General features: G+C 36.4%; 1 protein-coding gene across 1 annotated transcript; it reads left to right on the top strand.

Moving 5' to 3' along the window:
• Nucleotides 1–1,295: 1,295 nt before the first annotated feature.
• Nucleotides 1,296–1,985, top strand: LOC111368332. Its single transcript, XM_022989562.1, has 2 exons — nt 1,296–1,614; nt 1,726–1,985. Exons 1-2 carry the CDS (start codon nt 1,296–1,298, stop codon nt 1,983–1,985), a joined length of 579 nt encoding a protein of 192 aa, XP_022845330.1.
• Nucleotides 1,986–18,335: the final 16,350 nt, after the last annotated feature.

The following is an 18,335-nucleotide window of genomic DNA, read 5'->3' as shown; positions in this document are numbered from 1 at the left end:
CAACAGCATGAGAGAGGGGAAATAAATGAAGGAGATTTGTCAGTATCTCTGTTCCTGACACCTATAGCAGCATCCACGTGCTCCAGTATCGTGTACCCAGATTTTGGGATAAAGATCAGGCCAGATTGGATCAACTTGATGAGCAACACTCTACAATTCAGGGAGCTATCTCATGAAAATCTGAACACACATATCTCTAGATTTCTAAAAAATTGTCAGAACTTTCATACTCCGGGGGTCAATAAAGATGCTATTAAATTACGACTATTTTCATTTACATTGAGAGATGCTGCATTAGAATGGTTAGATGCAGAGTCTCATGCCTGCATTACTACATGAGAAGAACTAACTAGAAAATTCTGCAATAAATTTTTCCCACCGGTGAGAGTAGCTAAAATCAGATTGGAGATTCAAACTTTTCAACAAAAAGAGGGAGAAAGCTATCACAAGGTATGGAATAGGTTTAATGAGATGATGAGAAAATGCCCAAACAATGAAATTACTATAGGTAATCAAGTGCAATACTTCTATACTGGACTTACACCACTGTTAAAATCTCAAGTCGATGTCTCAGTTGGTGGATCAATTATAAGAAAATATGTGCAACAAACCATGGAACTATTTGAATTGATTACCACTACGCACTCAATGTTCTCATAGGAGAGAGTGGCGCCACCAAAGACGGGTGGAATGTATGAGTTAGACAGCACAGCAGCTATCAACACCCAAATAGCAGCATTGACAAAACATGTGGAGTTATTGGTGAAATCACAAACAAAAGGAGCACATGCAGTGACAGTTGGTCCATCATGCGAGAACTGCGGGGCTAATCATCTAACAGAAAATTGCACATCTATGGGCTTTCCAGAGGAACAGGTCAACTTCATTTAGAATGCGTCTCGAAATTTTAATCCATCTACTCAAACATACAACCCAGGATGGAGACAACATCCAAACTTCAAATGGTCGGAGAATCAGCAAGGGAACAATTCAAATAATGCCCAACAGGAGAAAAAACCAAGTTTGGGAGAGATGTTCAACCAGTAGATACAGAAGACTGACAAGGTGTTTCGGTAGATTGACACTAACTTTTAGAATCAACAAGCATCAATTAAGAAGTTGAAAACACAAATTGGTCAGATAGCTCAACAGCTTGTAGAACGCCCATAAGAAACATTGTCAGGCAATACAATGGTCAATCCAAAAGAGCAAGTGCAAGCTATAGCAACCAGAAGTGGGGTGCAACTTCCAGAAATACATGTGAAGAGACCAGAGCGAAAAGATAAAAAAAAATAATGGATGAAGAGACTAGGACAGAAGCAGAGTCTGAACAATCAACTGACAAGGATGACGAATGGAAAGAAACACCTGCAGTGAGAGCACCCAACCCCGTGAAAGCTTATGTGCCACCAATTCCCTTCCCTCAAAGGTTACAGAGAAAGAAGTTGGATAATCGATTTGCCAAGTTTGTAGAGATTTTCAAGAAATTGCACATCAATATTCCATTTGCAGACACAATTGCCCAAATGTCTAGCCATGCAAAATTCTTGAAAGAAATCTCATCTAACGAAAGGAAGCTGGAAGAACATAAGACAGTCTGCCTGAATGGGAAGTGTAGTGCATTTCTATTGAGAAAAATATCTCCTAAACTAAAAGACCCAGGGAGTTTCACTATACTTTGCACAATTGGTTCTAATTTCTTTAAACATTTATTATGTGATTTAGGTGCCATTGTCAATTTGATGCCTCTCTCTGTTTACAGGTCTCTTGGATTGGGAGAAGCAAAACCTATAACCATCTCTTTACAACTGGCTGACAGATCAATTAAACGATCAAAGGGAATTATTAAAGATGTGTTAGTCAAAGTTGACAAATTTATTTTTCCGGCTGACTTCATTATTTTGGACATGGAGGAGGATTCAAACATTCCTCTGACCTTGGGAAGACTTTTCTTGGCTACCGAAAGAGCATTGATTGATGTTTAAGATGGAAAGATGATTCTTCAAATGGACAATGAGCAAGTTATATTCAACATGTTCAAGGTGATGAAACATCCATTGACTTTAGATACTTGTTACCAAGTAGATGTTCTTGAAGAACTTATGAAAGATACATTTGAGACAGTGCATCACACAAATCTTTGTGAGGCAGAACTTGCGCAACCGAAAGCAACAAATGCGAGAAAAGCTAAAGTGTTGTCAACTCAGCTGAGCAACCAATAGGAAGAAGACATTGGCAATATGAATCTCTTGGTGACAACCCTTCACCCTCGGTATCCTCAGTGGAAAAAGCACCCACTATTGAACTAAAGCCCTTACATTCACATCTCCGTTATGCATATTTGGGAGACTCTGCAACACTTCCAGTAATCATTGCGAATGATATGATAATGGAAGTGGAGAACAGATTGTTGAAGGTATTCAGGTAGCACAAAATGGCAATTGGATGGACAATAGCTGACATAAGAGGGATTAGTCCAACTCTTTGGATGTATAAGATTTTAATGGAGGACGAGTCAAAGCCATCAGTGGAAGGACAACGCAGATTAAACCCAACCTAGAAAGAAGTAGTGCGAAAAGAAGTACTGAAATTACTGGATGCAGGAATAATTTATCCCATATCTGATAGTTCGTGGGTGAGTCCTGTATATGTTGTGCCTAAAAAGGATGGAATCACAGTGGAGAAGAACGATAACAATGAGTTGGTACCAACACGGTTAATGACAGGGTGGAGAGTATGTATAGATTTTAGGAAGCTAAATAATGCAATCAGAAAGGACCATTTTCCATTGTCATTCATTGGTCAGATGTTGGAGAGGTTGGCAGGACATTCTCATTGTTGCTTTTTGAACGGATATTCAGGGTACAATCAGATAGTAATTGCTCCAAAAGACCAAGAAAATACAACCTTCACATGTCCCTATGGAACTTTTGCGTTTAGAAGAATGCCTTTTGGTTTATGCAATGCATCGGTAACCTTTTAACGATGTATGATGGCCATCTTTTCTGACATGGTAGAAAAGCACATTGAGGTTTTCATGGACGATTTTTTTGTGTTTGGAGATTCATTTGAAGATTGTTTGGATCGGTTAGCTCTTGTATTGCAAAGATGTGAGGAGAAGAATCTCGTGCTTAATTGGGAAAAATGTCATTTCATGGTAAATGAGGGAATAGTATGGGACATTGAATTTTCGCACAAGGCATCGAGATGGACAAAGACAAAATACAGGTGATTAAGAAATTGCAGCCACCCAATTCAGTAAAGGGGATCAGGAGTTTTCTGTGACATGCAGGATTTTGCAGAAGATTTATTCAAGACTTTGAAAAGATTACAAAATCGCTGTGCAACCTGCTGGTAGGCGTGGGCGTGGGCGTGGGTTGGGTTAGGTCGGTTTTTGCCCCAACCCTAACATGGTCGGTTTGATAAAAAATCAAACAAACCCAACCCAACCAAATGTTGCAACCAACCCAACCTAACCCAATCAAGTGTCGGTCGGGTTGGGTTGGGTTGGGTTGATCGGTTTGGGCAAAAGTGTAATTTATTATCATAGTATGTTCAAAAAAAGACAACTCGTCATCCAAATAACTAAAATACAAATAATATTTAATATAGTATACAACTATCCAAATAAAAATTCACCCACATACAATTAATACAGTCATCCATTGTCAAAAGAACTTGAAAATTAATACAGTGAACTTGAGAGTTGGGGCAGTTGCATAATCAGGCATTCTCAGATTCTCAGCACTCAACAGTCAATAGCAGTCTGGGAACATTGATGACAAAACAAAGTAAACCCATCCGGGACCTTAACTCAAATTCCTATCAAGCCAGCAGCAGTAAGAACATCTCAGATTCCCAGCAAGTCAGCAACATTGTAATCTGGGACCCTTAACTCCAATGTCAGCAAGACAGCAACATTGATGGCAATAACAAAGTAAACATTTGTCGTAATTAGATAAAGCTATAGCTTATAAATAAACAATAATTCCCTTTGCAGGTAATTTATGCATGAATAGGAAAACATCTCCCAGCAGCTTCTTGTTTCTACTTAATAAAAAATCCTAGGCTATAAATAAAACTATCCAGTTGTAATTGACGAAGAACATTTTGAAGAAAAGTTATTACAGGCTTTTGAGTTGCTCGAGCTTTCATTTGCTGATGTCCATGGAATTATGAAATATTTCTCAAGGGAAAGGAATAAAACTAATCTTTCTAGATTACCTATATGAAAATCCTCCTGGAGATCTTGCCTTGTGACGAATGTGAACCATCTTTATCTAGAATCTGTTTCAAAAGCTGGGAATGCCATGTTTATTTAGAAATTAGAAGGCTGGGAAACCTCCAATTCAAGCTTATTCATAAATTGGCATTTCCCGTCAAATCCCCAACCTGGTTTGCTTTTCAATGTTTGGTTTTAACAAAAATCTGGATAATGAGAACTAAGAAAAGCAAACACTTAATGTGTCAAAAGAAAGTACCACCGTTTTGCTATAGGACAAGTAAATATGCTTTCCCTATTCATGCATAAATAAACAAATTCTACAAATAAGAATGTGGATTACTTACATTTTTTGTCATGCAAAAGAGTGATTTTCACTACACAATCAGATTCAAAAACAGGATCCATCTCACCAAGTGTAAGAAACTTTGAGCAAAATATCCTTCAAAAATAGTTAGAGGCTTAGAGCATTTCAAATATGTAAACTCAATTCCTATTCATGCATAAATAAACAATATTCTACAAACAAGAATGGGGATTACTTACATTTTTTGTCATGCAAAATAGTGATTTTCACGACACAATCAGATTCAAAAACAGCATCCATCTCAGTATCTCACCAAGTGTAAGAAACTTTTAGCCAAAATATCCTTCAAACATAGTTAGAGGCTTAGAGCATTTCAAATATGTAAACTCAATTATAGTAATATATAACAAAAGTATTCTGTGATATTAGAGCTCTGGAAGACTGGAACTTACATTCTTTAAGTTTGATAGTGTCTTTGCATTTTGTAACACATGATAAAGTCAAAAGCCATTGTTTGTTGAAGCAAAAGTTTTATGCACTAACCTGTTCTCATAAAAAATTGTACAAGTCAGTTTTATAGAAATGGGAAAACTGATGGAAACATAATAATTGTGAAATTATTCACCGATTAATATGCCTACCTGAAAAGTAAAATCTTGTAAAATGAATGATTCACTTAGCGTCGGGCTCTTGGTCATCTTCAGCTGATTTTGAATTTATTGAATCTAAAAGCTCATCCATTTGGTTGTAATGCTCAACATCTTCCATGCAAAAACCATCCAAGTTCGGAGATGCTTTCAACCAATTTTGAATGCATACTAAGACCTCAACCATCCTAGTACTTAAGGAACTACGAAAAGGATCAAGTATCCTTCCTCCAGTACTAAATGCACTTTCTGAAGCAACAGTTGAAACTTGAATTGCCAAAACATCTTTGGCCAAATTGGACAACACACCATACTTATTTCTGTTAACCTTCCACCAATCCAGAACTTCAAAATCCTTGTTCTCTATGCTTTCACGAGCATCCAACAAGTATCGTTCCACATCATTTTTTATTTCAACCAAATCCTTCACCACTTGTTTTTCCAGAAATCTATTGAGACGAGCATTACTCATAGAAGAAGAACTTCCTTTATATGTATTGATAGAACTTAAAGACTCCTCGGTTGACACTTTACTATTTCCATCAATACCTTCATGACCAACAAACCACTCATAAATATCTATCAAATTGGTTTTCAAAGACTTCATCATATTAGTAACAACTTCTACATCCATATATAGATCATTCAAACAATATTCAACATAATTCATTTTGTATCTTGGATCGAGGATAGTAGCAAAAAGCAACACTTGATTCACATTTTCCATTTTACCCCAATACTTATCAAACTTCTTTTTCATGTTAGTCGTCATTTCAACCAAAAAAAAGTTTCCACTTAATCTCCATTCATCCAATTCGATTACAAGATTACAAATTTCATGCAGATAAGCACAAGCACTAACATGCAATGAAGCACTAAAAACCAAAGTCACATTAAAGAAATTTTTAAGAAATTTAACAAACACAGATACACTTTTCCAATCTAAACTTGACGGAGGTCCACCCCTTCTCCTACCGCTATCATCTTCTCGAAAGTAATGTGAATATTGAGCATCCTCCTCTTCTAACCTATCAAAAACTTTTTCAAATTTCAATGCCGTCTCCAACATCAAATAAATAGAGTTCCACCTAGTTGGAACATCCAAAAACACAATAGACTTACAATCAATCTTCTCTTTCCTTGCACACTCCTTTAATTTTTCGTACCTAGAAAGAGAAGATTTCACATATTTGATTGCATTCCGAACATTCACAATGGAGTCATGTGCTTCCCTCAACCCTTCACCAACGATCAAATTGATAATGTGTGCACAACATCTCAAGTGTAAATATTTCCCATCTAGATCACATCCATCACTACCCCCAAGCAACTACCTTTCGCCTACGATAAGAAATGGTTGTGTCATTGGAGCTTGCATTATCAACATTGATAGCAAAAATTTTCTCAATCCCCCAATCATGCAAACAAGTCTCAATCATTTTTCCAATAGTTTCTCCCCTATGATTTGGAATGACACAAAAATTTAAAATACGCTTGTTAAGCGTCCAATCAGAATCAATGTAGTGTGCTGTAAGAGACATGTAATTAACATTCTGAATAGACGTCCAAGTATCAGTTGTAAGGGAAACCCTTTGACGGTGAAAAGAAAAGACATCTCTCAATTTCAATTTTTCATCCAAATACAACTGATAAATGTCTCTAACTAGAGTCCTACGAGATGGAGCCTGAAACTGAGGACATGCTACACTACAAAAGAGCCTAAAACCACGAGCTTCAACAAACCTAAAAGGTAGTTTATCCAAAACTATCATTTTGACACATGCAACTCTACACTCCTCCTTGCTTCGACCAACAGCAATAAGATTGCTCCCTCCACCCTCTTTGTTCTCAAATGATAAGGATTCCTGCTTCTTATCCACCAATCTACCAGGATATTTCTTACATTTATTTGTCAAATGATTACTTAATGTACTAGTACCACACTTCTTAGTGCCACAAGCATAATCCACTCCACAATAATTACACTTACACCTAACATTTGGATCATCCCTTAAGCCTAATAGAGTGAAATGATCCCAAACATAAGAAGATAATATGTTAGTTTTTCGTTTATCCAATGTTGACGGAGCATGTGGAGGAAGACCAGATTGCAAATCGGTATCTTTTGATTGAGCCTGTGTACCACACTCTTCTTGTACATCCATATCTACCAACATACCACAAAAATCATGAATACCCCAAAATACATCTATTAACTAACAATTATTAATGCACTAAAAGGAAAATTATTGCACCTGAGTCCATTACTTAAGCATAATGCAAGTTATTCTGACTGCAATTTCCAGAAGACTGAATAACAAGAGCATGTCTTCTGTAACCTTAGACACAACAACAACCAAAGAAGTAGTAAATCAGAAGTAACATATTAACAACAACCAAAGATAATACAACATTCTAAAACTAAGGCAGTATTCTGCAAAGATATACAACCAAAGATAATACAGTATTAGCAAATCAGAAATTTTTTTAAAGATAACACAGTTCCATGTATTAGCAGTTGACGATAGCCTCATTGACAGAAAGTTGATTGAGAGACTCTTCAAAACTTCTTCTTATCAAGTTACTGTAGTGGATTTTGAAGCAAAGGCTCTAGAGTTTTTGGGATTGATTGAAGATGACAGTATTGATTCAAACTTAAATTCTACAACAAGAAATCGTCACGAAGTAGAAGTAAATTTGATTATTACAAACTTGTGATAATGTCATCAGAAAATGATCCATCAAAAATTAACAATTGCTTAGAGAGAGGAGCAAAAGACTTCTTTCTGAAGCGAGTTCAACAATCTGATGTTAATTAGCTTAGACCACATTTATTGAGAGGAAAACCTTGAATCAAACACTTTTCCATTTAGAAGATATGTTTTGCGGAGGAAATCAAGGGTACAAAATTTATATTTTCATTGGCTGAAGATGAATCAAGATTCCAAGGACTTGAAATTAGTCAAATGAAGAATATTAAGTAGCTTAAATTTGACTATTCTCTCTTTCCCTCGTAACCTAGTCATACATAGATATTACAGATTTATTCATTTCCAGGAGAAATTGCATTCTTATGATAATTTTGCTTCAGTAAATAAACAAGAACATGATTCAATTTTTTTCCATTTAAAAAAAAAAAGAAAAAGAAAAAAAGATATAACCAAGGCTCGTGTCGTAAATCCACCTTCTGAATCTCAAACACAAGGCAACAAATCTAGAACTGATTTTAGAACCCGGAGAAACAAAGTTAACTCGTAAATGTACTCAAGGAGTCAAGACGGCAATGACGTAAATCTACTCAGATCTACACAGTTAACTCGTAAATCACTCATAAACACAGTTACACAACTTACACTAACAACCTACGTGTGGAGAACAGGAGAAAGTGTTCGAAACGAAGAAATACACTTACCCTACGCGTGGACAACCTAGACAAAATGATGACCAGGAAGGTAGCAAGCTAGCATCTGGATCGGCGACGGAAAGAGCTAAGGCGACAGAGAAGTGAGGTTCGGTGATTCGATCTGTAGTATGTTGATTATATAGGGCTTTTTTCCATTTTCAGTTTTAAGTCGCGTTTTTTTTTTCATTTTTTTGATTCGATCGGGTCGGGTCGGGTCGGGTCGGTTTTGAGATGCCAACCCGCAACCTGACCCAACCCGAACCGATTATTCAGAACATGGACCGAAATCCAACTTTAAAAAATAAAAAACTAACCCAACCCGGTCAGTTCGAGTTAGGTCGATTGGGCTGGGTCGATTTTTGCCCACCCCTACCTGCTGGAGAAAGATGTACCGTTTTATTTTTCTGATGAGTGTTTGAAAGCCTTTAACGTTTTGAAGGAAAAATTGACATCAGCACCTGTGATAGTGGCACCAAATTGGGAATTGCCTTTTGAGCTCATGTGCAACGCTAGTGACTTTGCAGTAGGGGCAGTGCTTGGACAGCGCAAAGGAAAGTTATTTCATGTTATCTACTATGCCAGCAAAATATTAACAGATGCTCAGATCACTATGCAACAACTGAAAAGGAAATGCTCGCGGTAGTTTTTGCTTTTGACAAATTTCATTCTTATTTGATTGGGTCCAAGGTAATAGTTTATATAGACCATGCAACTTTGAAGTATTTTTTGAGAAGAAGGACGCGAAACCAAGGCTAATTCGCTAGGTGTTGTTGCTGCAATAATTTGACATCAAGATTCGTGATAAAAAATGAATAGAAAATCAGGTAGCGGATCATTTATCAAGGATAGAGCAACTGCAGGATTCAAATGATGTGGATATTAATGAGGTCTTCCAAGATGAACAGTTATTGCAAATAGAAAAGTCTCTGTGGTATATAGACATTGTTAACTACTTAGCCAGTGGCTATATGGATCCATATCTTACCTATCAGCAAAAGAACAAGCTACGTCATGAAGCGAAATTCTATTACTGGGACGATCCAAATTTATACAGGAGAGAGACGGACCAGATCATTAGGAGATGTGTGCCAAAGGATGAGATGAAATCGATTCTTTCGCAGGTTCATGCTTCGACTCATGGAAGACACTTTGGCCCACCAAAACAGTAGCAAAGGTGCTTCAATCTGGTTTCTTTTGGCCTGCACTGTTTAAGGACTGCTACAATTTCTGCAGATTACGCGATAAGTGTCAGAGAACAGGTAACATATCAGCACATCATGAGATGCCACTTAACAACATTTTAGAGGTAGAAATATTTGATGTCTGGGGTTTGATTTTATGGGTCCGTTTCCATCATCTTACAACAATCGGTACATCCTGGTGGTAGTGGACTATGTTTCGAAATGGGTAGAAGCTAAAGCATTGCCTACAAATGACGCAAGGGTGGTGATGAACTTCATAAAGAAACACATATTTAACCACTATGGATCACCTAAGACCATTATAAGTGATGGTGGAACGTACTTTCGCAATCGATTATTCCAGGCAGTGTTGCATGAGAACCGGGTACAACATCGAATTGCCACTTCTTATCACCCTCATACAAGTGGACAGGTGAAAACCTCAAACAGATAATTGAAAAGGATTCCGGAGGTCACTGTGAATGCATCTTGCAAGGATTGGTCAAAGAAATTGGACGATACTTTATGGGCATATCGCACTGCTTACAAAACACCTATAGGAATGTCCCCATACCGACTAGTTTTTGGGAAAGCATGCCACCTACCAGTGGAGTTTGAGCATAGAGCGTACTGGACATTAAAGCAGTTAAATATGGACCTCGAAAAGGCTGAAGAAATAAGAATACCACAGCTACATGAATTGGAGGAATTCAGAAGAGAAGCATATGAGAATGCGTCCATTTACAAGGACGAAGTAGTGGCACGACAAGAATATCAGGCAACAAATTTTTCGAGTGGGGGATCAAATGCTATTATATAATTCCAGGCTTAAGCTTTTTCTAGGAAAATTGAAATCTAGATGGTTCGACCCTTTTACGGTCTTTTAGGTGTTTTCCCTACGGCACAGTTGAATTACACCATCCAACAAAGGAAAATTTCAAACTAAATGGCCAACGCATAAAGCATTATGTGGAAGATTTCCCCACCACTAAAGAGAGCCTTGACCTAGCTGTTCCCGAATAACTGCGGCACTATGTCCAGCTAATGATTTAAAAGAAACGCTTCTTAGGAGACAACCCAAGCTCTACTCTATATTTGTTTTTATTAGTTTTCGTTTTGATTTTCTTGTTCTTTTAATAATCTATGCTATATTAATAACACTTTCTTTTGCTTTTGTAGAAGAGTCCATGAAGGTTATATTATGCGGAATAAGGGGTGGAATTTGAGTTCTACACTGAATATGGACAAGTGTGATAAGGAGAAGGTAAAAAAAGGACAGTAGGTGCTGCGAAACTACTAGTTTGGCAGAAACGCAACGCCCAGGCGCTGCGGACCCACCCAAAATTATTTTATTTTATTTTATTTTTATTTACTTATTTTCTATTTCTTATAGTCTCTTGTCCACCCACCTCTTTCACAAAACGTCAATTGCCCAAACCCTACCCCTTCTCATCTTCTTCCCCAATAACCTTAAGCCCTAAACCCTTTTCATCTGCTCATCAACACTCCCAAGGTACCATCTCTCTTATCTCATTGCTTATTTAATTTTTTTGTTTGTTTATTTTATTTTATTTTATTCTTCTTCTTTTCAACACACCCACATCACAATTCTTTCAATTACCACATATTCTCGCCCCACCGTCTCTCTTTTTGTTTTCAAAGTTTAATTGTTACAAAGTGTGACGTCATTCATCCATATTAGTTTACACAGCACAATTCAAGGTATATCATCTTTTACTCCTTTCTTTCATTCTTGTACATGATAGTTGATGCTTATGTGTTCCTATTTTTGATAAATATGTTAAGAGGGGGGCTTAATTAGTTGTGATGTCAAGAAATTCGTGTATGATGAAGATAATATGGCATGAATCACTTCTAAATTATGGACAATTTTTGGGGAAAATTTGGTGTCTTCAAAGTGTTTGATGGATTGCCTAGGCGAACATGGTTGGGTAAAAAGGGCTAATGTGGCTATTATGCTAATTGACTTATGTGGAAATTGCCACGTAGATTATTGTGAGTTAAAATAGAGAATAGAATACGTATAATGCATGTTAGACCATAGTCCAACCTTATGGGTAGGTTTTGAGCCTTACTTTATCTTTCCTTACTACAGATCACCCTTTTTGCTAATGGTTTACATGTTATAAACTTGCGCAGACATAATGCCGCCTAAAAAGAGATCAAAAGCCACAACATCCTTTTCCAACTCATTTGACAAGAGCAAATTCATTAGTGTCAAGGCCGCTGAGCGATATAATAGTTTGGTGGTACACAAGTCTTATGTATCTAAAGGTAGTTTTGACAATTATATGATAGAGCAAATAGGTCGGCGAAACTGGGAAATGTTTGCTAGGCAACCACGATTGGCTCTAATTGCGGTTGTCAAGGAGTTCTACGCTAATGCAAAGAAGCATCGAGACTTCCGGGTATTTGTGCGGGGCAAATGGATACCATTCGACAGAACTTCCGCCAACAAGTTTTATAATTTGCAAGATATTGAAAATGACGAGTACTCTAAACTTCGCGAAGAGTGTGTTGACCCTAATGAGGTCATTCAGATGTTGGCCAAATCGGTACTGCATGGAAACGTTCAAAGACAGATGTTCTTAACTTCCCTACTTTTGGTATGACTTTAGGATGTGAGGCTTGGCATCACTTTATTTCTGGAAAACTTATTCCCAGTAGCAATTTAAGCGAAGTAACAAAAGAACGGGCTACCCTCAATTATGCCATTCAATGCCGCCTATCATTTGATGTTGGTAAAGTTATTCACAACAACATCCTGCATACTTTGAGAGGGTTGACTATAGGTGGTCTAGGCACCCTTCGTTGATTTATGAGCTTTGTTTGAAGGGTGGTGTTGTCACATACCTGGCTAAAGATATTGTGTACCCCAAACCGGCAATCACACAAGCGCAGACTTGGAAGTTCTTGAGCCGATCTGAATCTTCTAGTGCTCATCTCCCTACTCAGAACGAACGACCGTCCAGATCACGCCAATCGACCCAAGCTAGTGACCCCAGTACTGATCTTGCCGCTCAGCTTTATGACATGCAATTGCAAATGAACTTGATGCAAAATATAATGTGTGAGCAGCTCCATTATCAACATGAGTTCAATGCGGTCCAGGCTTCGATATACTCTGATCGGACATTCCCACCACCCCCTCTCCTACTTGATCACGTTGCAAATCTAATTCCAAATACCTGGGACACGGATGACGAGGAAGACAATTAACGTCTTCCATTAGGTAAGTCTCTTTTTGTTTATATTTCACATTGAGGACAATGTTTCAGTTAAGTTTGGGGAAGTGATATCATTTGCTTATGTTGTTGAGTCTCTCGAATGCTTGTGTGTGATTTGCTTGTTTTGTGTGGAAATAAATAAATAAATAAATTTTCATATGTTGCATGCTTATGTGAGTTGGATAGTTTTGTCGGCTATGATGAATATATTTGAGAGCATATATTCGTTTATGGATTGTGGATGAATCATATGCTCTAATTGGATTTTCTACTTATCCATATAAAGCGGTATAATATTTATGCATGAGTATTATGTTGAGCATCGTACAGGAATATGAGAGTTCATGCACAGAGGCTAAAGAGATGACTTAGGTTTGTAATCCCTTAACCCATGAATGTCAATACCCCTTAACTATGTACATTATAATTTGGAGCATTTTAACTAGTGAAAGAAATGATTTAAGACTGTGGTGATTTCGTGCATGTGAAAAAGATTGTGTGGAGTGCATTTAATTTTCTGGTATAAGCTTGGTGATTACCGAATTCTAGATGGAGAGGTAAAAAAAATGATCTTAGGAAGCCTAGATAACTAGTGGGTTTGAATCACTAAGTGTGCACTAGATTGTTGAAACACTCATAAATTGGGAGAATCACTACATGAATGAATTGTTGATGTTGCCTGTTGAACTAAACCAAATTAGAGTGGTGTGAGGAAATCTTAAGTAAAACTAAACTTTAGAATTACACCATGGTGAGAGAATAAAAGAATCAAGTTTGGGAGTGTGTGAATCTTACTAGCGAAGAAATGAAATAATTGACCATTGAGGGTTGGTAAGTGAACCAACTTGTAAATGTACGGCGCTACACTTGATCCTCCACACACACACTCGCTTCGCATTGTATGAGTGGAAGTTTGGTTCTTACTTGTGATTTTGACACCATTCCTAAATGTAATATAATGTTATCAATGCTGAGCCAAAAAGATAAGTTGTCTAACTGACTCTTTGTGTGTGTATCATCGTTGGATGATTTTATTGTTTGGTGTGTTTGTTTGCTCAAGGACTAGCAAACGGTTAAGTCTCGGGGCATTTGATGAGTTTGTTTTCTCATGAATTTTGCACAATTTTAGTTTGATCAATTGCTAGATCTTATGAGTATAGAACGTTTTTGATGTGTTTGTTAGTGTTGTTTTGAAGATTAGGGAATGCGATGCAAAAAGAGATATTAAAGCGAACGAAAAGGCCAAAAAAAGGAAATTATGGCAGAAAGACAGCGCTTAAGCACTACGTTCATAGCGCCTAGGCGCTACGAAACTTAAAAAAAATAAACTTGAACCCGAGAAACAGCGCCTAAGCACTGCAATCATAGCACCCAGGCGCTATCACCAGCGACTAGGTGCTGCAGACGAAGCGCTTAGGCACTGCACTTAAATTGACGCGACGCTAGTTCCTAGCGCTTAGGCGCTGCGCCAGGGTCATCTAGGGAGCATTTTTGGGTTGTTTTGAAGTCCATAAAGAATCCTACTCTCTACACAAACGGAGGAGGCACCTATAAATACATCTTCTCACATTTTTGAGGGGTTCTTCACAGATTGGAAGGCAATACAACAAAAAGGAAGATTCAAAAGAGAAATTCAAAGAGAATTACACCAAGCAATTGAATAGTTGAAGTATTGATTGGAAGGGGAAGGAGATTTTGGTGTAAGAATTTTATATTTTCTTCTACATCTTTATTACAAATTCGATGATGAATTTTAAGACAATTTACTATATTTCTTCTTGCATTATGAATAGATAAATTTATTGTTATGGCGAATAATATAATCAATTGGGATCATTTACATTCTCTTATTAAGATTCTTAATTTTTAATTTTTCCATTTGTCGATTTTGCTATGAGTTGAATGCATTAAATTATTTAATCAATAATTTGATGATTTTCGTGAATTCTTTACAAATAGAAATATGAGTTTGGGATTTAGACCTTGGAGTAAAATCCAATACATTGGTATAATGAGTAGAGATACTTATACCATTTATTACGGTTATAATTAAATTTTTAGGACAAAAGATTTCGTTTAACTAAGTTGAATTTGCATAGAGATATGTAATTTAATTAGTTGAATAGGTTCAATGAGAATTCGAAAGGGGTAAATTGAATACAATCAGAGAATTCGACCGAACACTACATTAGAATTGAGTCTTAATTTGAGATGTAAAGGTGATCAATATGTGAAATTATTTTGCTCTAACATGGATTCATTATTTAATTTTCCAACCAATCGTGTGAGCATCCATTTATTATCTAGGTTTTAGACTAAAACTCAGATTCTGCAACTTTTAATTTGTTTTAGTCAAATAGTAGTTAAAGAAAAATTAAATTAAGTGCTAGAAAATAGTCATTGTGGAATCAACAAGTCGGACCCTTAGGTTCACTATTACTTGTTATGGGTTGTGCACTTGCGAAACTAAAATTCTACAACAATTCCTAGCCTTATTTTTCATTAAAAGCTATGAAATAAGAATTTTCAATCCCTAAAAAGTACAGTAAATTTCTGGAAAAATTGCAGAGAGCAAAATGAACAAGGTAGAGGTAAAGTTAAGGCTCTGATACCAACTGTTAGACTATATACTTACGATCTAATCATGCCATATAAACTTTAAATAGCATATAGATTAATTGCGGAAATTAAATGAACCGAAAATATACCTCCAGCCATTGATGTCAATTGTACAATTTGAGAATGCAGCTTTACATTTTGGATTGGAGTGCTTCTAATGCCTTCTCAATTTCTTGACAATGGTGTAAGAAAACTGAATGGAATAGATGGCATTAGGAACCCAAAACCATGTTCCATATATAGGCTCTACTATTATTGAGCCTACCTTATTCAATACTAGTAATTATGCAATTATTGACAAAATTGACAGAATTTATGGGCTACTTTATTTGGTATTAAAATTTTCTCACCATACCAAAAATTTCTCACTCAAAATAGTAAAGAAACCAACAAGCTCTACTCATGAAGATTATTTTCTAGTAAATAAGATTGCGGCTCTATGGGAATATCAGAATGATCCGCTTGATCATTTTTCTATTTAGATTCCACCCTACTTCTCCTGGTAACAGCTTCTGTTGGCAAATATTTGGAAGGAATTTTCTTATTTTCTTCACCTTCCAGTAAATTATCAGATTTCAAAGTCAATTGAGGACTAAAAACTTCTATAGGTGTCTGCTTTTCCAGAATTTCAGTGCCAGATATTTTAGCATTCCTCGTCTCTATTAATCGTTGGAAATTCTTTTTATTTCGCTTTCCATTTTTGTGTTGCACAAGGATTTCCAAACTAGTGCATTCGACCATGCATACTTTACACCACGCAAACTGAGTAGGCCACTGCTTAAGAGCTGCATTATGTTGTGCTATTTTAGTTGTCTGCGCCAGAAACCCACCTTCTGCTTCTTTATTATTATGAGCATAATATTCTGCCTTTTCTTCAGTAGAACCTGCCATTTCAGCGGTAGAAGTTTCTGGATGAGAAGAAGATGATGATTGATGCAATTGGATGGGTGTTTGTCCACCCATGCCCCAGTGACAAGCATTTTTCCACGCATGCTTAGATTTCCTTACCAACGACGACCTCTGAATGGCCTTCTACCACCGCCCCGGTGCTCCAAAGCCCACAGTAGGCATTAGAAGATTGTAGAAATTTTAACAAGTGGAAATAGAATACATAAAACAGTAAAATGTTTCCCCACCCATGGCGACCTCGGAATGTTTGTTCTAAAGTTGCTCCAATGTCTCTCAAATTAATAGGGTGGAATATTATTATCTATCATTAAATAATTAATTTATCATCTGATTTGTGAATAATTAAACCTTATACATGATTTTTGCAAGGTGAACTTTAAAATCGGGCTAGGGTGTAATAATCACCTTAAATATGGATGTCTCTCACATGTCCCATTGATGTTCAAGCATTTTTCATTGAGCGAGTTCATGACGTAAGAGCATGCTTGAAATGCAAGTGAGCTTGTACTTACTATTTAGAGGTGATCCAATAGTACATTTGTAAGGTGTTCATCGAAGTAAAGTCCAAACAAATAGGCTTGACCTTTCGATCTTGATTCCAGTGATATAGGGTTCATTGCCCCTTACCATGAGTTATGACTCTTGTATAAACTACAAATTGATTACGTACGTATGCACGAATTACGGTTTGATATGTAGAATTTATACACAAAAAATAATTCAAAATAGTTTTAACATTTAGAAACTATTTTCAAGCATGATTCTGACAAACGTAAAGTGTGAAGGTCAAGCCTCAAGCCTAGAGCGAAAGATTTTTTTTTAATATTATTTTATTTATTCTAAACTATAAATAAATAAAATGACACATAACTAAAATTTATAAAAACCTCATGCATATATTACAAGTTTCCAGTATAACAAAATATTAAGCATGGTTGAGGAAAATATTTCATAACAATCCAAATTCTATTATTAAAGGTGTGATTAAATACATGGACAATTTTGTTTTGTACCATGCAAACATATTCTTACACCCAACAATTAAACAACAAAATTTGATTCAATTCGATTGAAGGATACAACAAGAGTACTATAAGTTTGGATCTTTTTTAGTAAGGTTAATGTTGTCTGCTATCTCAAAATTATATATTTTTAAATTTTTTTTTATTCAGCGTTGCTTTTCTCGATATTTCACTAATTAACAATCAACATTTGAAATGATAGTTTTAATTTCTCAATTTGCCGTTGTTAAACGTCAAACAACAAAATTGAACTCAACTTTAAAATAAACAAAATATAAACACAAAGGAGAAAAATAAAATAAGCTTTTATCATCTACCTCACATATCCCCCATCCCACTCCACTCCACTCCTACCTCTTGCCATCACCGTTGATCGCTTCACCTACTAACGCATACTCGAGCCAACACTGAAGCCCTCCAACCCATTGCTAACAATGAAAAATTCCAAATCCAAGGAATTTATGGGTCTGTCACGTGGATTAGACAAGCAACTTTGTGCACATAGCGAGGGAGATGGAACACCATGTACATGGATGGAACTAGACTTAGGACCTGTCGGTAGTGATTATGAGAATTGATTTTTTTACTGTTAGAGAGAAAAGTGAGTCATACCTATAAGTGAAAAAGTTAAAAATGGTGGCTGAAATAGTAAAATAACGATATAAAAATTGATTTTTTTTGCGGAAAAATTGCCACTAAACGAGGGTTTATTGTTTAAGACAAAGTCTAAAAAATTAGGGAGGACATAACTTATTTTCACCATTCTGAAAAGTTCTC

The sequence above is a fragment of the Olea europaea genome, chromosome 19 (genome assembly GCF_002742605.1).
Source record: "Olea europaea var. sylvestris chromosome 19, O_europaea_v1, whole genome shotgun sequence".
In the NCBI taxonomy this organism is placed as follows: Eukaryota; Viridiplantae; Streptophyta; class Magnoliopsida; order Lamiales; family Oleaceae; genus Olea; species Olea europaea.
Note: the sequence above shows the minus strand (reverse complement) of the source record. Positions and strands in the feature narration are given on the sequence as shown.